This window comes from Colossoma macropomum, unplaced genomic scaffold (genome assembly GCF_904425465.1).
Source record: "Colossoma macropomum unplaced genomic scaffold, Colossoma_macropomum, whole genome shotgun sequence".
NCBI classification, from domain to species: Eukaryota; Metazoa; Chordata; class Actinopteri; order Characiformes; family Serrasalmidae; genus Colossoma; species Colossoma macropomum.
In genome coordinates this window covers 428,432-452,437 of record NW_023494790.1, presented here as the reverse complement: position 1 = coordinate 452,437, position 24,006 = coordinate 428,432, and the positions used below count along the sequence as shown (strand labels likewise).

At 39.3% G+C, this 24,006-nt stretch overlaps 1 protein-coding gene across 1 annotated transcript in view; it reads right to left on the bottom strand.

The window, feature by feature from the left end:
- Positions 1-6,983: 6,983 nt before the first annotated feature.
- cpxm2 (carboxypeptidase X (M14 family), member 2) overlaps positions 6,984-24,006 on the bottom strand; it is a 108,135-nt gene continuing 91,112 nt past the window's right edge. Inside the window, exons 11-14 of the mRNA XM_036571857.1 lie at positions 22,286-22,583; positions 19,797-19,936; positions 17,903-18,002; positions 6,984-8,116 (exon numbers count right to left, since the gene is read on the bottom strand). Of these exons, the coding sequence (XP_036427750.1) occupies positions 7,869-8,116; positions 17,903-18,002; positions 19,797-19,936; positions 22,286-22,583 (786 nt within the window). The 3' untranslated portion in view covers positions 6,984-7,868. The remainder of the gene's footprint in view (positions 8,117-17,902; positions 18,003-19,796; positions 19,937-22,285; positions 22,584-24,006) is intronic.

The window sequence follows — 24,006 nt, the reverse complement described above, 5'->3', positions numbered from 1 at the left end:
GTGATATTTGTAGTGTAGACATTCGGACGTCTGGTTCCTAGCACTACAATGGCGAACAATTTTGACTTAGTAAATTTATCTACAAAGGCACATTAGACACCAAACCACTCTGAATGATTTCGTTTACCTCAAAACAGTGGAGTGATTAAGTAATTTTGCAAAATCAGTGTCAAGAATTCAGCTTCTGAAATTTCCTACTGTCGATGCACTAGAGTAAAGCTTGTATTGGTTGATAATAAAAACCCAGAAGGGCAGTTTTTAATGTGCATTTCAGTGTAAAATCATTTTCTCCCGTCTTTCCTGTAGATCTAAATGCAGACGTCGCTTCAGTCACTGTTCCGACTGAAACAGAGTCTTCGTGACTGTAGCTCCATCCGTTCCCCAATAATGAACCAGCTTTCAACGTTACTTAGACCTTTTCTTCTTGATCTTAATCTAAAGCAAGGTCAACTGGGCCTGCTAAGGGTTTTTAGACATGCTGCAAAGCAAAATAGGATGCTGATGCTAATATTGAGCTCCCATATTGGAAACATATAATTTATCACATTATTTTTTTTCTATTTTGGTCAGAGTCTCCATTTAAGACAGAGTCTGTACTGACGATGTACCAAACAGAAAAGCCCTCTGTACAGCAACTCTGACCAAATATCACCATGTCTCTATGTACGCTAGCTCAACAGCCAGTGATGTTAGACTAACACACGTTTAGAGGAATGTTTGCATCTCACCTTAGATGTATTTAATCAGCTGAGACACAGCTGGAGTCCAAATTTTGCCTCTTTAATTTAGAACTGGTGCTTTGAGTCTAACGTTGCTAACAAACATGCTAGAATACAATAGTCACCCAAATCACTTCTGTAAAAATACATCACCAAAACTTCCCTCGACCTGCTCAACCTGTCTGGTCTTCATTAAGGTCGTACGGACTTGCCAGTGTGGTTGAGGACACAGTATGACTTACTGTGAGCTGGGAAAATAAACAAAACTGCGGGCAGCCGCTTTAGATCAGAGGGCCTGTATCCACAAAGCACTTCAGGAGCAGCAGTGCTGATCTAGAGTCAGAATTTGTGACAATGAGTGTAATAAATCAAGAACAGTCCTGCTTGGTGGACAGCAGCCCTGGTGGCTGCCCGTAACGGTGAGGGTTTGTTTATTTTCATAGCTCACAGTAAATCATTCTGTGTCCTAAACCACATCGCTACCGTAATTAAGACCTGAATGTGGTTTGATCGGGTTGAGAGAGGTTTTAAGGTTGTATTTCTAAAGAAACAGTTTGGGCTATTTGGGTGACTATTGAGTTCTTGTGTTTGTTAGCAATGTTAGCCTCGTAGCTCCTAAACTAAAGTCTGGCTGACTATATTTGGGTTAAGTGGAAAAATTGGCTAAATATGATTTTTCAAGGGCTTCTGAGTGGCACAACCATCTAAGCGTTCTCTCGGTTATCAGGAGATTGTAAATTTGATTCCTGGTGATGCCACAGCCGTCCGTGGCCAAGAGAGTCCAAGAGAGCACAATTGGCCTTGCTCTCTCTGGATGGCCCCCCCGTCTCGCAGCATCACTTGCGATGCTAGTCAGCGCAGGCGTCTGTTAGCTGATGTAACAGAATCAGCAGTTGGCGTTTTCGTCCGAGCGCGTTCAGCTGTCCAATGATGTTGCGTCAGCGGCAGTTTGAAAAGATGCAGCGGCGCTTCATGGGTCTCAGAGGAAGCCTGTACTTGCCTTCGCCCTCCTAGTGCGGGTAGTATCATGTGACTGGGGGAGTCCTGACTAGTGGGTGGGATTCGATATGAGAAAATTGGAAAAAATATTTTTCGCCAAACTTTTCCTTTCATCACACAAGTGGCCCTGTATTATTCAATATGTGTAAAGTGAAGTAAAGCTTGGAAAAAATACATTAATAAAACAAGACCTATAACAAAGACAGCATACATTTCAATCTCACACAATTCAAGGCTGATTATTTTGAAAAATTAAATTGCAGACAAATGAAGGCCTCACAGACTCTCCCTGCTGCAGAGCTAAGATAAAGACACCAAGATGCTGAAGAAGAGTCAGACAGTCAGAATGAGGACAGTATTGTCCCAACAAGGCATTCTCTTCAACACAGTCGACCACAGAAGCCTGATAAAGGCTCATAACCCACGTGCCTTATATGTCTGTGGATGGTGTGATCTCCCTGGAGTCACTGCTTACAGTCAGAGAGGAAGCGCCAGCACTATGAGTTATAATAAAAACATAAATAAAACCCACAGCCAAACCACAGGAGGAGACAATTAGTCGACCACCACTCTCCAGTTCTACTCACCCGTATCAACGACTTCTGTAGAAGACAGAGCATCTGTGGGGAGAGAGAGAGAGAGAGACAGAGGGAGAGAAGGGGAGAGAGAGAGAGAGAGAGAGAGAGAGAGAGAGAGGGATACAGAGGGAGAGAGGGAGGGAGAGAGAGAGAGAGAGAGAGAGAGGGAGGGAGAGGGAGAAAAGGAGAGAGGGAGAGAGGGGGAGAGAGAGAGAGACAGAGAGGGAGAGAGAGGGAGAGAGGGGGAGAAAGGGAGAGAGGGAGACGGGGCAGTTGGGGTTTTCAGTTAATTGCAGAAACGCTGTAAGGACGTCTGCTCTGGCTCGTGGGGAGTTTACAGGCAGAGAGAAAACGGCAGGCGTGTCACAGAGCAGATCGTACACGGCGTAATTAGAGCTGTACCCCCGAGTCCGTTAGAGAGCTTTACTCTCAGAGAGACAGAACGCATCACTGACTGTGGTCATCAGCTTTGCTGATGATGAAGATGGTGCTCTGTGATGTGTTTTCGATTCATGGTGAAGAAGAGAAAACTTGGAAATGGACTGCTTGCGAGACGTTTAAATTAAAAAAAAAAAGTTTGAAGGATTAATGGGACCACAAACAACGTTTGGGGACCCCTGGTCAAATGAAGTTTTGTTGATTTTCCTAGTGAAAATAAGTTACAGATCCTCTACAGAGAAACACACTTCTGCACATTTTAATGCACAATAAATGCTGTGTACTTGGTGAGCTTAACATATAGAAAAAAATAAACCACAAAATGTGGCCTGAGGAAAAAACAGCAAATAAACAGAAACTGTGCACTTAAAATTAGCCAAATTTAAGTTTGTTCTCTGTGGAACTTATTTTCACTTAGAAAATCAACAAAACACATCATTTGACCAGGGTGTTTAAATTTTTGTATATAATTTGATGTCTTAAAGCTCGAGCTATATTGGCACTAATAAGCATCCACATGCACATTGGTCAGTAAAGCATCTGTTTAGACATGAGCCCAATGGATCAGTTTGCTGGGGCATTTCTGGACCGTTCTTCAAAAGAATACAATATAATAAAATATTAATATCAATATAATTAAATATTAACTTTAAATATATTGTCGCTGCTGGAACAAAACCTTATATCTCCAAAATTTAGTTTAATTAAGAAGATGGTTTCCAAGTAATTGTGGACCATCTCTGCTGGTCTGTTTCTCTTGCAGTCTTTAAATAAGGCAGAGGTACCTGGATTTTTTTTTATTCGTACTGTAAAACAAAAAAATAGAGAGTAAAACGTTTTTTTTCTGTGACAGCGACACTATTTATCCTGGTAGTGTCCATTAGAGAGGTCCTCTGTAGGGCGTGCTGGAGGTTTTCCCAAATTAGAGACATTCGAGTGACAATAAAGGTGTTTTTCTGCTGCACAAAGATCCAGAAGTTTGCCACAAAAAGCTGGACCTCTGCTTTTTCCACTGGTCAGCAGTCCAGTACTGAAGGTTCCATATTTATGAGTTTTGGTACCTGCTAATATGGGTACCAGCAGGACGTAATGGTACTTGAGGGTGGGGTTAACTACCACAGCTGGCTGACAAACCACTGTTCTTAAAACACGTTGGTAACACTTCACTTGATCCTGCTACATAACACTGACATCTGAACACATGCAGTCATGAGTTGTTGTTAGATCGTTCAGTAATATGTGTTACAGTGATACTGATAACAGTGGAATGTTATCATCGTTATCGAGTGTCATAATGTTTGATGTCATGATAGCTTATGTCACATGCTATTTTGCTGAGCATGCTCAAGTTAGCCGTCATGACATCAAACAATTCACGGTAATGGTAACATGGCCTTTATTTTACTGGACATAACAGGTTATGACAAGTCATGACAGCATATGACATCTGCCATGACATGCGGATGCCATGGTGATGTCAATCTGACATAGCAGAGTTTAAGTAAAAGTTATCAACATTGTAAACATTATATTATTCTTCTAATATCAGAGAAAAAAATATCAGAGATAAAAGCATCATCAAGTGAGAAGAGCAGTTATTTCCCTCAATCATTTCTGTGCATGATTCCATCATTATTTTCCAACATAAGAGTGAGAATTGTTTTTTTTTCTTTTGGATTGGGACAAATACCACATTAAAGCTACACTGAGTAAGATTTGGGGATTTGGAGGCCTCTCTGGTGGAAATGTGTAACTGCACACAATGTGTGGAAGAACTTCTGTAATGTGGGTTGTGTTTTGGACTCCTTACCTGAGCGGAAGATGGTCTGATGATTACAAGCGCAAGGAAAGAGTTTTTAAAGAGAACTTAGTTACATCATCACACAGGCTGCGTTCACACAGCAGGTAAAAGTGGTCCAAATCTGATTTTCTCAACAAATCTAATTTTTTTGTTTGTCTGTTCAGATTATCTTTAATTGTGATCTGTATCATCAGTCTGAACAGATCAGCTCCTAAACTGACCCTCATGTACAAAAGAACAGAGCGTCACGCTGCTTCACGGCCCATCCAGAGGTAAACAATCACGACCGCCAACGAACACCAGTCGCTCCCGGAGGATCAGCTTCATCTTCACCAGCATCACAGGAGCCATCATGAAGCTTCACTGACTGACAGCTGGGCTCATCACCCAGAATGTGTTCGAGCCGTAAAAAGGGCGTGGTCACTTCTTTGGGTCGTGTCCTTGGATTCTTTAAACTGCTTTCAGACTTTTAACTGTTCTTTGACGCTGCAGCCTCGTTCTCCTGCGGCCGCGCTCGGACATTTCATTCTAAACCTCTCCGATCACAGGGCTGTTGCGATGAGTCTCTTCTAATTTTTTGTACAGAAACATCAGCCTAACTGTTTATGAGTCTCTGCAGCGCGAAATTATGACGAATGTCGAGTTGGATTGACGTAAAAGTTGCTGCATATTGGATACGGATCGGATTTGAGTACCGCATATGAAAGCGTCTCTGACCGGAATTGAACATGTCAGATTCAGTGTGTTTATCTGTTCACACTGACACACATCTGATCAGATTTGGGCCACTTTTACCTGCTGAGTGAACAAAGCCGTACCGCTATTACAGCTAAATACATAGAATTCTCACAAGGTGCTTCACTGGATATCCAACATTTACATGCGGTTAAAACCGCAGTTTCTTAAACAACAGAAATTTCCAGAAGGCTGAGGAGGGTTTGGAAGTTCAAACAGTCCAAGAATTATTCATTTTTGATCTGATAATTTTACATGTAGCTATAAAAGGATTCACTTTGACTTTTCTTGCACTTTTCTCCTGCTTACCTTACAAAAAGACAATTGCAAGCTTACGTAAAGTTAAAATCGCGTAGCGTATCCGAGTCAGTCTGTCTGTCTGGAATAATTTCACCCTCGTGCAGTAATTTAATGCCAGTTTATTAAAAGCAGCGCTTTGTAAGCTTCATCAGTTAAACACTTATACTAGGAATACAGATACTACTATCAGTACTAGCAACGAGGTCTAAAGACAAAACGCAGCATCATCAGTATTCCCATTCAGCCTGGGTTCCTGTGAACCCTCTGTCATCGCAGATAAAAACGTATCCTTGAACTATCATCTAGCTTCACTGTACTGATGATTCCAAAGACCTTCACCGGCTGGATCAGATCAGTAAGCATAGGGTTGGAACTAACTCTGAAGGAAGATCTCCTGGAGGAACGTTTCTTTATGTTGGGATGTTCTAGTCTTGGCAATTTTAGGACCTTTTTAAGGACATCGGGCAGATTTTCTAAAAAAGCGCTAATTAATGATGGTCCACAGTTTGTGCTGGTTGGGGGCGGCCAATTTAGCAATTTGGAGGGTTTATCTACTAAGCCTGCAAATGAATACAGGCACATCTTCATTAATTAACATATGACCCTGTTTGGCTCACATCCTTCTCGTATGGAGGTCTGTTTCCCAGGTGTCTGTTTTAGCTGTATTTTCTCTTTCTCTGTTTCTGACAGCAGTATAACCATATTTGACTTTTCAGCTCAAGGTAACTCATCATTTTCTCAAATTTCAACTTACTATGTCCAAATATTGAGTTACCACTGTTTGAGAAGAGAAAGTACAACTACTTTAAAATAATATTATTTTGAAAAAGTCATTGTCATTGTTTTGATGTACTAAGTCAAAATATAGAGAGAATAGCAGTGACCACCACTGACTGATCTTATCATGGGCACTAACACCTATTAGGAAATCATGACAGCCACCTTTTAATGCCAGAATACACAGAGGGTTCCTCAAGGGTTCTTCAGTAAAGAAAATGGTTCTAATGTGCTGTAGATGGTTCTATAGGGGACCTTTTTGAAAAGGGCTCTACATAGCACCCAAAAGGGTTCTTGTATTGGTACAGGCTTGACACCACAACAACAGAAGAAAAGGTTCTTTGCATCATAAAAGGGTTCTTCTATTTTTACAAGCTTGAGACAGTAACAATAGAAGAACCCTTTCAAAAAGGTTCTATATAGATATACAGCACACTTTCTGTAGAACCTTTTTATGAACGCTTTTTGAAAGGGTTCTTCTATTGTTACGGTGTCAAGCTTGTAACAATAGAAGGGCCCTTTTGGGTGCTATATAGAGCCCTTTTCAAAAAGGTTCTATGTAGAACCATCTACAGCACATTCATGCACATTTTCCATCAATCTGAAGAACCCTTTCATGATGCAAAGAACTCTTTAATCATGCAAAGGGTTGTTTGAGTGTTCACGATTCTATATAGAAGCATTTTCCTTATCAAAGAACCCTTGAAGAACCATCTTTTTTAAGAGTTTATGGTTTGAGATGGAGCAGAACATTAGTAGATCTGTCTAATCAACTGTAAATATCAGATATCTGACAAAGCAAAAGAAACAAACACTCTTCACATGGCCTCATCAAACTGAGTTACACTTATGACCAAAAATATGTCCACCTTTAATAAAAAAGTGTTATAATTCTGACTATATGAGAGAAATGAGACGTCCAGTTAAAGGCTGTAGCTCTATAAACGGTGCTAATATACCTGCTGCATGAAAACATCTATTAGTTCACACTCAGTGAGTGCTAATAAATGCAAAAGCCCATGCTTAAAGCCTGAGGTGCTAATACAGTTCGAGGTCATATTTCCTCGCGTAATAACAGATGAACTTAGCTCGACGCAACCATTGTAAAGTCATTTGGTCAACAGTTTGTAGATCTCTAATAATATCCTTTATAACTCATGCAGTCTTTAGTTATATTCATTCAAAACAATGACTTGGATATTTTCAAAGGGGCGAAACTTCAGCTCTTCTACTGCACTGTTCCCATCGGTGCTGGTTAGCGGCTTTAACCCCAGCACAAAGCACCAGCAGAAGAAAGCTTATCATACAGTTGAAAGGAGAAAACTTTGTTTCCTTGGTAACCAAGCAGCCCCTTCGTATTTTTCCCCTGCCCAGCCATTCTTGGTCACATTTCCTCCGAACAGTCTACATATCAGTCTAGATAACAGTCTAGAATGTCCATCAGACAGATAGAGGACAGTGCAGGGATTAAACTGGTGGTAGTGGACATCCGTATCCCCCTACAGCCCCCCAAAGTCCTCTCTATGTCCCCAGCCGTCTCTGTCGAGGTCTTCTTGGAGGGTGCCGGAGGTTGATGGGCTGCTTATTAAACTTCTCCATGATTTCTTTGATGCGGGACAGGTTGGAGCGAGTGAGGGTGAAGTTGCACCTGGTGGCTCCCATGTCGTAGCCCACTTCACACACTTTACTGGCCATGGCGTAGCCATCAGCCCGCACGGTCACTCTGTACTCCCCCGGGTTCAGCAGACGCCAGTAATCACCATCAGCGGCTGCCCAAACCCAAAAACAGTACAACGTTATCAAGTTATATTTTCTAGCTGAAATATAAAGGAACAAATCACATTTTCCTAAATATATATAATATATATATAATTCAGGCTACTGGAAGGCTGTGATGGACTTTTGTCCATTTCTATAGATACCAGTGAGTCATATAACGTCAGAAACTACATAATCAAGTCTATTAGAGAAACTGAACACCTCCACACAGTTTGGGACGTGTGTGATGATTTAGGCAGGATGCTCATTGGTGGAGAATAAGCTTCCATTACTTGTTAGCTACATCAGCCTCACACTCCAGTCCAAAATTAGAGAAGCAAACTTCAGACATCAAACATGTCTTGGCTGATCAACATTTGGGGTAAAGGGGGAGAATTTGTTTTCCTATTCCTCTAAAGCAGGGGTCTCTAATTAAAATTCAGTAAGGTCCAGTTAGAGAAAATGTCCTCAAGCGAAGGTCCAGAACATCATAATGACTAACTTGCATCATGACTCAGTGCCATATACTGTTTACTGAAGTAGCCTAGTAGGTATATCAGCATCTTATACAGTCAACAACTGAATATCAAATCAAATAAAGTGCAGTTCAGTCATATTTCAACAACATTTATTATCAGTTTTCTCTTTTTAGAGCACGACATGTGAAATAACTTCCCTCTGACTCACTTTCTTCTCTGACTGCTGTGTCTCGCCTCGTCCCTCCCCTGTGTGTGCGTCACTCACTCGAGTCTCAGTGCTCATCGTAATGCACAGATCTGATTGGCTGAGTAGCGTCACGTGTGATATTTACAATGCATGCGGTTGGTCTGCGAGTCTCTTGGGCCGCTAAAGCTACCGTAAAGGCTAGAAAAGCTAAGCCGATTAAAACAGGACCACCCCATCGAAATTAAATAATTCTCCATAGTTTATTGCTTATAGGTCCAGGTCCACATAGGACAGCATCTGGGTCCGGACTCAGGCCGTGGTCCACCTATTAATGACCTCTGCTTTAAAGTAATGAAAACAAAGTTGGAATTACATCATAGACTGTGAATATAAGCCGTCGTCTAACCAGGTTTTAGTGGTTAGGAATGGAAAGCAGCGGCGGGAGCTCTTTACCAGGACTCTTTACTGAGAAACTCACTGTAAACTGATACATACAAGCTCAGATATATACGTTAATGTTAATGTCTTTGTTTATTCTACAACACCCAAAAATGTTCAAGTGTAATAAGCATTAGCTTGGTGCTAATATTATTCATTATGTTCAGGAGATATTCCTGGGGAGATTAGACAGTCCGCTTACATAAGGAAGTAGAAAGTGAAATGGGGCTCCTAGCAACCACCTGGAAGAGCTGGTCAACCCCAAACTTGTCCCCATCAGATAAACAGCACTTAAAGCTTTCATCTCTGAGAGAGAGGAGAAAATCAAGCTGATCAGATCTGAAAACATCCACAGGTGTTTCTGTCCATCCTTCCACTGTGAGAAGACGACTCAGCGCTGTGGGTCTGAAAGGATGTGTAGCTGATCAAGAAGAACCTCACTGAGAAAAGGAGACGGACACATCAAACAAAGAAGCTGAACGATGGACTGACCACCCCAGAGTCCAGACCTCAACACCACTGAATGTGTTTGATTACTTCAGAAAATCATCAACCAGCTTCTAAGACTGAACTTTGGAGGTGTGTCTGCAGATTCTTTGAGGAGCTGAAACTGAAAGTTGAATAGAAATGAATGAATATTAGTCTCTGACAGTAAAGTATGATATGAAGAGTGAAGTTGATGTTTGTGTCCAAAATTGTTCCAAAACAAACATTTTTAATTTAACATATGAAGATTTCTTTAACCCCTTAACAAACCGTGAGCCCACTGGTGAGTCCAAAGCATTATTACACACGTCTATAAGCTAAGAATAGCTCCATTAGTTTGCACTGAAGTCCCTGTAGTTACTGAATAATAATCTTTGAATGTATTAAGCCTGAATTTTTAAGGGGTTAATAACCCCAACAGGTGGTTTTCAGTGACAGTAAGGCCTCAGCATTAATGTAAGATCTTCAGTTCTGCTGGAAAAACATCTCAGGTGTCTCGTCATGAAGCTGCCTGAGAAAATAATCAAGAGTGTTGCATCAATGCAAAGGGGGCAACATCTAAGACTGAACTTTGGAGTTGTGTAAAAATATCCCCGCAGATTTTTTTGAAAAACTGAAAAGAATGGACGCTGTAGTAAAGGCAAAATGTGAACATTACGTATTGAAAAATAAAAATAGTTATTTAAATTACTTAGAGAAATATGTCTTTTTTTGGCTGACGAGGCTTCTGTGTGTGTTCTGTTTTCTTTAATGTTTGTTTTGCTCTGATACGGAAATTAATGCCTTATACTGGAACCTGACTGGAAATCGAATAAATGAAGGCTGGTCTCTGACATAAGTGAGTGCCGTATACTTCAGATAATTACCTAAACATACTTAGAAGATCTGGATGTTAAATCAAATCAAATCAAATCAAATCAAATCAAATCAGATTTATTGTCACATCACAAGAGTACAGGGACACAGGTGAGTGAAAAACTTGAGTGCGAGTTCCACAAATTATGCAGAGAACAGTATTTACACATAGATAAACAAAACTATAGATAGGATAGAAGAATAGATAAAACCAATTTAACTAAAATATATACATATAATCTTACACAATAACTTAAAAATAATAATATTGCACCGAGACATATAATATTGCACTGGGAATGTAGGGTGGGTGTAATCAACTATATACTATATATAGTAATGGATATTACAATGCTATGTGGATGTGCAAATAATCACACTAGGTGTGGAGGTAGAAGATGGTACAGTAGGTGGGAGAGTATTTAGTAAAGTGCAAGGTACAGGAAGTTAAGTGGAAGCGCAGGGGGAGAGTATTGTCTTTGGATAGGTATTCAAAGTCCAGCTATGCAAGTAAAGTGCGGGAGTACAGTGGGTGCACGTACGTGTAATGGGAAGGGTTGGGCTGGGCAGAGCAGTGATTACTGGCTGTTCAATAGCCTGGTTGCATGGGGGAAGAAGCTGTCTTTGAGCCGACTGGTTCTGGCTTTTAAGCTTCTGAGCCTCCTACCACTCGGCAGCTGAGAGAACAGACAGTGACTAGGATGGGAGGGGTCCTTCATAATCCTTCTGGATTTCCTCAGGCAGCGACTGGTGTATAAATCCAATAGGTTAGGGAGCTGAACCCCGGTGATGGACTGAAACGAGACGTCCTTCGAGCCGGATTTGATTTACAAATTAGCTTGTGTGGTTGATGCACCTTTGTATGGAGAAGTTATCAGTTTGAGATGATCACTTGCTAAAAAAGGAGCCGGAAGACTCCGTGAGATCTAATCTATCAGTGCATCATGAGGGAATTAAAATCTGTATCAGTTAAAATCGATTTTGACGCGTCACGTCTGAATCAATATAGATAATAACTCTGGAGTACCTTTAAGCAGTTAATCTTTTTAAAGTAATAAATTGTGACCACTTTTAATTTGAAACTGTCTTTTTTTACAGTTTTACAAATTTCCATGTCATTATCTCCAGCGCTGGAAGCAGCTCAGTGAACTGAGGGTCTAATCTGATTGAACTAAAGTTCTTCTGCACAAAAGTTAACAACAGAGCTGCAATACAAGTCAGGAAAACAAAGCAAGTCTTGAGGAACAAAGAATAAAAGTGTTTGCTATGCAAATTAAGGCTGAGAGTTTCTCATTCAGACATGCAGAACGACGGCTGAGCTACACGCCGACCATATTAACAATATCTCAGTCGCTTCAGGCAGTAAAGTGGCAGGAACAGTGATTTCAAGTCTGCCTTCAGTTGTGACTGCAGTTCTGCTTATTCTCCTGATTCTTTTGACTCGTCTGGTGTCTCTGCAAGTAAAATCATCTGAAATCTACTCGATATGTCGTCACTGTCCAAAGAAAAACACGTATCTCCAAAATAGTAACTTTACAGGAGAAGAAAAAACCTTCTTAACTTTTAATGTACATTAATGCAAAGATGTTTTATTCCAAGAGAATTTGGAGAGTTTCTATTGGTCCATTCAGCGTGACATTTTAACACAATGTGAAGGACAGCAGAGTTCAAATGATGTGATAAACTAAAAATCGTGTGATACATCTCAAAACAAGCAAACGACGTGTCTGTGGAACAAGACACTTTTACTAAATAGAATGAATTTAAACCAATAAAATTATATAGGAATAAGCAAAACATGTTTATAACTACCTAATAATGCAAAATATCGAATATAAAGAGTTTTAGGGGCTTCATATGTCTGGTTCCTATCACCACCACTATGACCAATTCTTACTCTGTTTCTCTAGAACAGAACGTTTCACTCAATCCACTCTGAATTATTATTATTATTATTATTATTATTATTATTATTAACATCTTACTCTTTTAATTATGCAGCAATTTTTGAAAAGCTGTTGGAATTCCCCATTATAGTATATAAAGTATATATATATATATATATATATATATATATATATATATATATATATATATAGTAATGAAGCTGGGTTACAGTAAACTATGAATTATAAATGCTGCTAAGACAACAAAAAAGGCAACAAAGCCAGCGTTCATTGCTCAGATAACCCAATGCTGAAACATCTTTCTTGGACCAGGTGCTTCCTGAATGGGCGCTGACTGTCTTACTGTGAGGCGAAAGGCAGCAGTACCTCCTACGTCTCTGTGCCTGTAATTTCTGTAATTCCTGCATGAAAAAGGCCGGTTCCTCTTGAACATTCACCATAAAAGGGAAGGACGGCTCTTTTATCTGTCTTTCTCGAAAGGAATCTGGTGCTCGGTGGGCAAGTCGTCCCTTTAGAAGTTAAACACTGTCATTCAGAGCAGCTCAGCTGAAAAGAGAGCAGCTTGAAATGCTTTCACTGAAAAGCCCATCATGAAGGTGCCTTCGCAGCACCGTGCAGCCTCAGGCGCACAACACAGAGCACTAAACTGGACTTTTTATGTCAAACTTTGATACATTTTGATGAAAAATATATCAAAATCTTACAAATACAGCCACTAAAGCTCATATGGAACAGACATATGAATGAACACGATGTGAAAATGAAGTTGGAGCTGTTGGCTGCAGGTTTTTGATTGTTTCAAGTTTTGCCACTTTTACTCAGAGCTGTAAATAAGAGAGAAGGCACTGAGTAAAACGTGCAGTTTGGAAAGCATGAAAACAAGATGAGCTTTAGTTTTACAGCTGTTAGAGCTCTACACCAAAACCCTCAGCAGGACTCTTTACTATTAGCACTCGGGAAACTTTTTAACCCCTCAAACAGGTCAGAATGTTGGTCCACACTTCAATCATTTACAGTAGTTACTGTTCATTGACAGAGATTTGACAGAGATACTGAATAATTTGACAGAGATACTGAATAATTTATAATATGTACTGATTAATTTGAAGTAGATACTAAATAATTTACAGTAGAAAAAATTTACAGTAAAAAAGTTAGTCACGGAATAAATTATAGCAGTAACTGAATAATTCATAGTAAATACTAAATACTGTACATTAGATACTAAATAATTTCATGTAGATACTGAATAATGCAGATACTAGTAATAACTGAATAATTTATTGGAGACACTAAACAATTCATAGTATTTACTAAATAATTTGCAGTAGATAGTGAATAATTTATAGTAGTTACTGAATAATTTATAATATTTAATAATTTATAGTATTTATTAAATGCTTTGACATAATGGTAATGTATAGCAGTTCCTGAATTATTTGTAGTAGTTACTGAATAATTTATACTATTTACTAAATAATTTGACAGATACAGAGTATTTATAGCAGTTACTGAGAAATGTACAGTAGTTACTAAATAATTTCTTGTAGATACTGAATAATGTAGATACTATTAGCAACTGAATAATTTATAGTAGATACTAAACAATTTATAGTCTTTACTAAATAGTTTGCAGTAGATCCTGAATAATTTATAGTAGTTACAAAATAGTTTATGGTAATTACTAAATAATTCATAATAATTACTGAATAATTTATACTGTTTAATGATTTGTAGTAGTTACTAAATAATAAAAATAATTTAAAGTAGATACTTAATCATTTATAATAGTTACCAAATAATTTACAGTAATTACTAAATAATTCATAGTAGTTACTGAATAATTCGTAGTTACTGAGTAATTTAGAGCAGTTAACGAATAGTTTACAGTAGTATACGAAGGATTCATGAGTCAGAGAATAATGTGTAGTAGTTACAAAAGATTTTATAGCAGTTATTGAATAATTTAATTGAGCAATTTATGATAGTTGTTGAATAATTTATAGCAGTCTAAGATTAATAACGGCTAGGATTGATAAGTATATAATAGGTTTTAAGTTTTATTATGAGAACTGTGTCTCTGGTCGTGGTGGCTACAGAGAGCATATCGACTCTGTATGAAAGGATGTTTAGCTGTGCTAAAGCACACACACTCACTGTGAACACTCCCACTGTGTGATAATGCCTCTCTGCTTGCTGCAGGACACTGACCAGCACTGCGAATGCTGAGTATCTCCAAAGAACGAGAGAGCAGTGGCTCTCACACGAGCTCAGCACTGGCAGAGACTCTAGCTGTCCAGTACAGACTGACACAGAGCGTCACTGGAGAGCACACAGCTTTAATAAACACAGGCTGCTTCAGTGGTGCAGATCTCGCTCACTGTTTCCAAGATGCAGCTCAAAGCAGGACAGAGATCAGGACCCACCTCAGTCATCACCATGACAATATGAGCATCAGTAAAACACTGTGAAACAATGCACAAACAAACTTTAAAGGAATTTGCAAACGAGATGTGTTTCAGAAATCGACTTCAGTACAGGATTTACAGTGGATCTGGTGTGAGGGGATTAGGAATATGTAGAAAGCATTATCTATGCATTCATAATTACTATGTAAGATCCCTGGACAAAAAATTAGTCACTTTGCTTATTTAAGGTGGTAGTAACTTATAGATGCTGTTTCACGAGGATGATCGGGCTATAAATACCTGCGGGGTGTGAGACAGAATTCATAGATTGAGAAAAGGTGGTACAGTGCAGTGAATGTCTCACTCGATGTGTGGAAAAGCAGATGTTAACGATTAGTTAAAAGGAGTGATTGTATTTGGGCGCCAAAGGCCACAGTGTCAAAGAAGTAGCTGAATCTGCAGGTGTACTGAAGCGTACGGTCATACAGGGTCGACCAGCAGTGGCAGAAATCCCAGCCTACAGGAAATTCTCATCAGAACTGTAGCCGAAAGCTGAAACTGACAGACAGGGACCGCCGGCGTGTTTCACAGCTTGTGAATAAAAATCGCTTCACTTACAGACAAGAATCACTTCTAGAAGTCAACGCAGGTTCTTCACAACCACTTTCTGAAAGAACGCTATGCAGGGAACCGCACACCATGAACATACGGAGCAGAGTGTAAGAGGCCTTTGCTCACTTCTGCTCACAAAGTTGTCTGGTTACAGTGGACAAAGAGACACAAACACTGGACTGTCCGTGCCTGGAAACGTGTTATCTGGTCAGATGAGTCTGGTTTCTGAGGTGACAGTAAATTTGAACCACAGTGCCGACACTGAGCTGCTGGACAACCAGGTTTTGACTTTTGCTCAACATTCCTATCCCTGTATTCCAAGATGATGATTCTTGTGTTCAGGGCTGCCAATGTGACTGATCATCATAATGATCATTCAGGAGCTTCACACATCTGGACCGGCCCACAAAATGCCCAGATTTGAATCCTTTTGAAAATCAGTGGGTCTGCCTGGAACATCGGGTAAGACTCCAGTGAAGGCTCTACGAAATCTGGCCGAGCTGCGCAGTTCTTCGATGCAAAAATGGCTGAACATTGATGTCGCCTGCATCCAGAAACTTGTCCACTCCGTCTCAAATTAAATTGCAGTTGTTATTTGTGCTCGTGGAGATATTATACACTATTGGATACGTTTCAAATTTTTTGTCTGGTGAGCTTATTTAAACTGATTATGCTTTGATTAATTTAGGAAACCTGCGCAATCTACATTCATCTACAGTCAAAAGTTTTGGGACACCTAGCTTATTAAAACGGTTTTATTGAATGAGTATGTTTTGGTTTTCAGTTTGCAATAACTCAACATATAAGATACACATAAGATCAAGTCCTATCTTAGGAATAAAGCCAAGGCCTCTGCATTTTATCTCCTAGTTGGGATGTCAGCACTCATCAACACTTAAACCCTGTTTAGATGTTTTAATGTGTGCTTTTAAAAAACAACTTGAAAAAGGAAAGTGTCAAATCATCACTTCCTCTTCATACCAAAGAATACAGTTTGATGAACATGAAGCTGAGTATTGAAGATAAATATACTGATAGGACAGAGCTGAATTATGATTAAAAAAAAAAATCAAAGAATTGTCCTCAAACGTTTAACAGGCCGTCTACATCACTACCAGTCTACTGTTTGAACAAACATACAGCTCAAAATTAGAATGAGTTTTCTGATTTTATTCTTTTCTACATTTCTGAGTAACAGAGAAGACCTCAAAACTAAGAAATAACATATGAAATCATGCAGAGTGTTAAATAAATCAAAACTATCTTCAATATTAGACTGATTTAGAAAGTTGCCCCCTTTGCATTGATGCAACACTCTTGATCATTTTCTCAAGCAGCTTCATGACGAGACACCTGAGATGTTTTTCCAGCAGAACTGAAGATCTTACATTAATGCTGAGGCCTTACTGTCGCTGAAAACCACCTGTTGGGGTTATTAACCCCTTAAAAATTCAGGCTTATTACATTCAAAGATTATTATTCAGTAACTACAGGGACTTCAGTGCAAACTAATGGAGCTATTCTTAGCTTATAGACGTGTGTAATAATGCTTTGGACTCACCAGTGGGCTCACGGTTTGTTAAGGGGTTAAAGAAATCTTCACATGTTAAATTAAACATTTTTCTTTTGGAACAATTTTGGACACAAACATCAGCTTCACTCTTCATATCATACTTTACTGTCAGAGACTAATATTCATTCATTTCTATTTAACTTTCAGTTTCAGCTCCTCAAAGAATCTGCAGACACACCTCCAAAGTTCAGTCTTAGAAGCTGGTTGATGATTTTCTGAAGTGATCAAACACATTCAGTGGTGTTGAGGTCTGGACTCTGGGGTGGTCAGTCCATCGTTCAGCTTCTTTGTTTGGTGTGTCCGTCTCCTTTTCTCAGTGAGGTTCTTCTTGATCAGCTACACATCCTTTCAGACCCACAGCGCTGAGTCGTCTTCTCACAGTGGAAGGATGGACAGAAACACCTGTGGATGTTTTCAGACCTGAAGCAGCTTGATTTTCTCCTCCCTCTCAGAGATGAAAGCTTTAAGTGCTGTTTATCTGATGGGGGCAGTTTTGGGGTCGACCAGCTCTTCCAGGTGGTTGTTAGGAGACACATTTTCTCTGGAGCTCTTAATCAGTTTTTGAACTCCTGTTTGTTCACTTATTTTCCTTTGATTTTTTTCCTCCTTTATGTAAGTGGATTATCTTCTATCTAATCTGCTCTGAAAAATCTCCTGGAAGAGTGGTCTCTGACTTTTGCACAGCACTGTATTTGACTTAGAAACACATTTCTTTTGCAGTTTAAGCCTTTAGGTCAAAAGGTCTTTAAAGGTGTGCTAAATGTCTGTGTCTCTAAATGTTTGACTGGTACTGTATAAAGAATCCTCTTAATGAATCCGAGACCCTCGTGCTGCAGAGTTGTGGTGTAGTACCTGTGCGGATGTCATGGTTGATGCCCTCCACAGAGATTATAGCGTTTGCGATTCCTCTTCCCTGCAAGTCCCTCACCACACCTTTAATACCGCGATGGACCTGACAGACAAAAAACACCATGAAACTTTCACTCACACCAAAAAAAAACAGAGAAATTTAGACCAACATGAATTTATTTAATTCTAAAACTTTTCCATTAGGCAAAAACGCATCACTTGAGCTGCGCTTTAAATGATTACTCTTCACTGAGCTCATTAAGCTGAGCTAAAAAGATTAAGATGCGCTAACTTGAGACCAGTGATGCCTTTTAAAGCCCACACACTCTCAGTCTGCAGTGCCTAAGCCTCTCGTCTCTGCCACACACCAACATCCAGCCTCCTCAGCCTGTTACGATTTCATTTCTCCCACTCAGCTGATATTTTCCCACCTGCAGAATCGGATGTTTGTGTTGGAAGAGCTTCTACAGACGCGTGAGCGTATGGAGTGTAGGTGTAAATGTCATTTTACTTGTAATTCAATATTGCTTAATATCTCACATGCCCAACGTTTCCTCTGCAGTCGGAGCTAAGCAGGGTCCTCCGCAGCTCCCCGACTGCTCGAGTTAATACGATTTACTTGTTACTGAGTGGAAAGCCTTGTAATCTTCAGCCTGACAGTCATTAACCATGTAATCAGCTCTGCGAGCAAAGCAACCCGTGAGTCCAGGCTGGATATAAATGTTACTGAAATCAGGGGGAAGTGTTGGAGGTAATTATAGCAGTGTCTATAGGTGTCCAGAGACACAGGCGTTTAGTTATATATCATTTACACTACATAGTTATTTAAATGTAATTACAGAATTAATTACATACATAGTTTCATAATCAATTACATTTACATTGAAATTACAGTCTGTATTAACAGGTTTGAGTCTGCACTTCTGACTTTTTGCCCCTTTAACAGAATTTCTCTGCCTGTTTAAATAACCTACACATTAAAGTCCTTTCAGACAGACCGGCTGGTTTATGGAGTATCTCAAAATAATGACTTATTTTATCAGAACTTTTAAACACAATGACTTCGTTTCTCAAAACTTTGATTTAATATCTTAAAATAATGACTTAGTTTTGACACACTATCTTAAATGTCAAAATGTTGATGTATTATGTTCAAATAATTTTAAATTATTACTTTTTTCGTTATATTCTCAAAATCTTGACTTGTCATGTCAAAATAATGGATTATTTCCTCAAAATGTTGACTACATTAAGATAATGATTAATTTTCAGAGAACTTTGAATTATGTCAAAATAATGACTTATTTTCTCACAAATTTGATTTAGTATCTTAAAATAATGACTTATTTTCTCAAAATACTGATGTATTACATTCAAATAATTACATAATTTCCCAAAATTATTACTTAGTGTTTTCACAATCTTGACTTATTATGTCAAAATGATGACTTATTTTCTCACAATTTTGATTGCTTAGGTCAAAAAAAGACTTTTATTTTGGCATCATATGTTGTACACTTTGTCATAATAATGACTTATTTGTCTCCAAATACCTAACCTATTATCCCAAAAATAATCTCTCTCTCTCTCTCTCTCTCTCTCTCTCTCTATATATATATATATATAATATATATATATATATATATATATATATACATATATATATGAATCAGATTATTTTGAGGTACAAAGTCAAAATCTTTATAAAATTATTAAATTATTTATTCAAAATTTGTTTCAAAAATGATTTCGAAATGCTGTGTTTGCTGCCAGAAAGAAAGCAAGAGTTTTTTCCTCCTCTACTTCGTAGGGATGGGTTTCCTTAACTATGAGTCAGAATTAATAAATAAAGGTTAATTATCTGTTATTTTAATCTGTTTGTTTGTTTGTTTTGTACCTGTTCCATAAAAACGATCAGTGACTCTCGGTTGTTCTCCCACTCTTCTGGCAGTTCGCTCTCATGGGGGAACTTGTCACAGCCCACGTACATGGACAGCTCGAAGCAGTTGGTGTGGAGGTAGCTGAAATCATTCATACCTGCAAAACAGCACAAAACAACACAAGAACAAAGCTTCCCATCTTCCACTCCTCCTCACGGAGTGTCACAACAGATCAACCTCGTAAATCTCAGACAGCACTGCAGCTCATTCCCAACCGGTGGGCTTCAGACAAACGCAGTGAATCTCCACTGTATGACTTCAGTAATGATGTATCAAAGTAAATAAACTCTGCTCAGCTGCCCACTGACAGCGAAAAGCCTCTGATACGGTGAATCAGAGATCTCTCCCTCTCATAAATATCCAGAAGGATTGTGGGAATGCTTGCCGATCAGAGCAGACACAAATGAGCAGCATCTAAAGCCTGTCTGCCATGGAGCTACAGCGGTAAACAGAAAACGGATTCGGGAATTGTCACTCGAGTTCTGTCCATATGTGCAGGGATGAACTTACTGCACACCAAACATTTATTATACAGTTTAGAAACCTAAAATATCAATACTTCAATATTTATGGCACCTTTACAATAAACTGAGAGAGGCAGTAAACTGTCAGAATCATACACACTGTAAAATAAGGCTGGGACAAAATGTAACATCGTTATTTTATCTCCTTTTTCTTAGGTTTCAAACATCCTGGAATGGACACTGTGCACTAGTAAAACAGCAGTGTCACAATAAAAAATAGACTACAAAACATTATGGCCTCATTCCCATCCGGATATTTTCAATAAAACCATTTTCTTTGTTTTAAAAAATATCTTCATCCACACAAACAGAATTTTCAGCTATCTCTCCTACCGCACGGAAATGACTAAAAACACTCGTGAGCATGCCAGCCCAGGGGCAATTAGACTTTATAAACTTTTGTGTCAAATACCTCAAGAAGAACAGCTGACAACAACGTGATGGTAGCAGAGCCGGTTTATGAGGAGTCTGGCCACTTCCTATTTCCCCCATTATATCAGAAACAGGACTGCTAAACAGCAGAGGGCGCTCAAGAGTGATTCCTCAATGAATGGAAGTGAAAGGAGCTAAACGGCTAAAAATGAAAAGTTAAAATAGTTTCTAATCACTGAACCAGAACGTTTCTTTAGTTTTAGAAAGTAGAAGAATGTGTTTCACTAAAACAGCAAAGAAATCTCACCTGTAAGTTTCCTTTTTTCTACAGCAAACAGGTTTTGGGCAGCAGAACGCTAACATTACTGCTACTGAGTGCTGATTGGTTGGCGAGCGGAGCAGCTCATTGGCTGTTCGCGCTCATGAACATACATGAAGTGCCATTTTAAACTATAACTTGAGTTTAAAAGCTCTTAAAAATATAACAGCAGTTTTAAAATGTTTTATGCTGCTCTGTGTTCAGGAAATGAATGAATTCTTTTACATTAAAAATGTTTCAGCATTTATAAACTATGATTTTGCTCAAATGCTCCATATCAACCCATTCATTTTGGACTCACTCAGGGAGCGCCCTCTAGCGTTTGAGAAACCTGGAAGACATTACAGAGTGGAAATTCTCCTCTCTATAGGTTCTCTGATATTAGAGTTACAAACACTGTAGGCTTTGACTTGCAGTCCAGCAGACCTCTGTAATTCAAAATTTTATATAGAAGTCTGATTTCTGCCAGAAAATAAAAGCTTAACATAAGTTGAAAGAAAGAAAGCCATGAGCCACAGCTATGCTAGCATCTCTGAAATGTCAATGCAGTCCTAATCAGGCAGAGAAGAAAATAATAGAAAATGAACGATAATGGTGTAATGTCACGGTTTTCAAAAAGGTGGATTTTCAGTGACCAAAAAAACAAAACCGAAGAGAAAAAAAAAGGTTACAAAATAAAAAAAAAAAATATCTGGATGTGGTCAGAGCTTGAATTTGTATACAACGTTCTTTTTTGAAAGTTCTCTATAGTTTGTCTAAATGTTCTTTTTATGGTCAGTGCAGTTGTTCAGTTTTCTAAAAGGGCTGATGATACGACATTTTTACGACATCAACATAACCAGATCGACAACCTCTGAATATCCTTTTGATGGGAGTTCATTAAATTGAATAAGATCACAGCCTTGATCATCTGAGCCACAAACTCACAGTCTAAAGTTGACACTGGTCATTAAAAACTAAAGTGCTCTATAATTCTGTTTGATTCATGTGGTCATTTTGACAAACTGCAGCACACTAAAGGAAGTGTAGGGGGCGATATAGATTCTGTTGTTTTGCACTATAATAGAAAAATTCCTTGTGTCACAGATCTATTAGAGTGCTGTGAAGGGGAAAATTCAGAGGAAATCAATGAAGGCATAATGGTTTGATTAGTAAATTAATTAAATAGTAGTTTGCAGATTAATCATTTATAGAAATAACCATATTTGAAACCTCAGATAAGGCTACTCACTTCCTGCGGCAGTGTGCCAGGACGCTCCGTTGATGGTGCCGTCTTCCTTGGCAAAGTCCTGCGTGTGACACACCCTGCGGCCGGCGTCCGTCATCAGCCTGTGGGTGGACGCGTATGAAAACGCCAGCCAGCGGAACACAGGGTCGTCCGGCGTGGGCGTGGCCTCTCTCATGACTCCGTGGGATCTTGTGCGGTCATATGGAAAGGTCACCACCAGCTCTCCGCCTTGCAGATTACCCCCCAAGACGAAGGGAATCTTTTCCATCCACCCCAGCAAGGCACGTGTCTCCATGGCAACCTGCACCAAGCAACCAGAGGAGATCAAGGCATGATGTAGGAAAGTGATACATGTCTAAGTGTGCCTGGGAAAACCCACCTCATTAGAAACACCTAACATGTTCTTCCAATTACTGGCCACTTTATTAGAAACACTTACGTTGTTTGTCCACTCACTGGCCACTTTATTAGAAACACCAACCCTATTCTTCCACTCACTGGCCACTTTATTAGAAACACCTGCCTTATTCTTCCACTCACTGGCCACTTTATTAGAAACACCTGCCTTATTCTTCCACTCACTGGCCACTTTACTAGAAACATCTACTTTGTACTTACATTCACTAGCCACTTTATAAGCTCTACCTCCTTTGTAGCTGTACAGTGTAGGTGTACAGTTACAGACTGTTTCACTCTTAGCAGCATTAGTGCAAATGCTATGAACAGGTTAAGCTGGGAATGCAGCACTATTAAGGACAGCAGCGCTTGGCAGTGGCTAAAGTGGTATTTCTGTGAGGAGAAGCATCACTGGAGGAACTCTTAACTCCCTGCAGTGTGTATTTGTACTAGCATGGCAGCCAAATTAGAAAATAGAGGCAAACTGTGCAGACTGACAGTGTTCACACTGTTTTTCAGGCCTCACATATGGTGAGGGGAAACGAGTATTCAGGCACTTTGTTTTTGTTATTTAATGTACGTCTAGTACAGATGTCCACTTTGCATTTACACGCATAATGTCTTTTGGCTTTGTGCTTTTAAATATGAACAAAACGATATGTGTTCATAAAAATAAACATGGCACAATGGGTAGCGCTGTCACCTCACAGCAAGGAGGGCCTGGGTTTGATTCCCCAGCCGGGTAACCAGGGTCCTTTCTGTGTAGAGTTTGCATGTTCTGTCCATGTCTGTGTGGGTTTCCTCCCACAGTCTAAAGACACGCAGCCAGGCTGATTGGAGATACTAAATTGATAGCTAGGTCTGTGTGTCTGCCCTGTGATGGACTGGTGACCTGCCCAGGATGTTTCCTGCTTTCTGCCCAACGACTGTCTGGAACAGACTCCAGCACATGACCCAGGAGGATAAGCAGCTTAGATAATGTGTGTATGGTTCTAGATAGCAATGCTAGGGGCTGTCATAACTTTGGGAAATTGAAGATGGTTTGCAGAGATTAATGGACCTACATTGAACCACATTGTTGTAAAAGCTAATTACTTTTTAATGTACATATCTTGAAGCTGTAATTGCCATCAACGCCTTTAAAACAAGGTAATAATGATATTAATGTGTGGAGTCTGAATACTTTGTCTATATCAGCTTAATATATTAAACTAAGTCAGGGAAAAGTTGAAGAACGTGTGTAGATGTGAAATGGATATAAGCACTGGAAAAATATTAAATAACAAAAGTGTCTGGATACTTGTTTCCTCCCACTGTAACATATACAG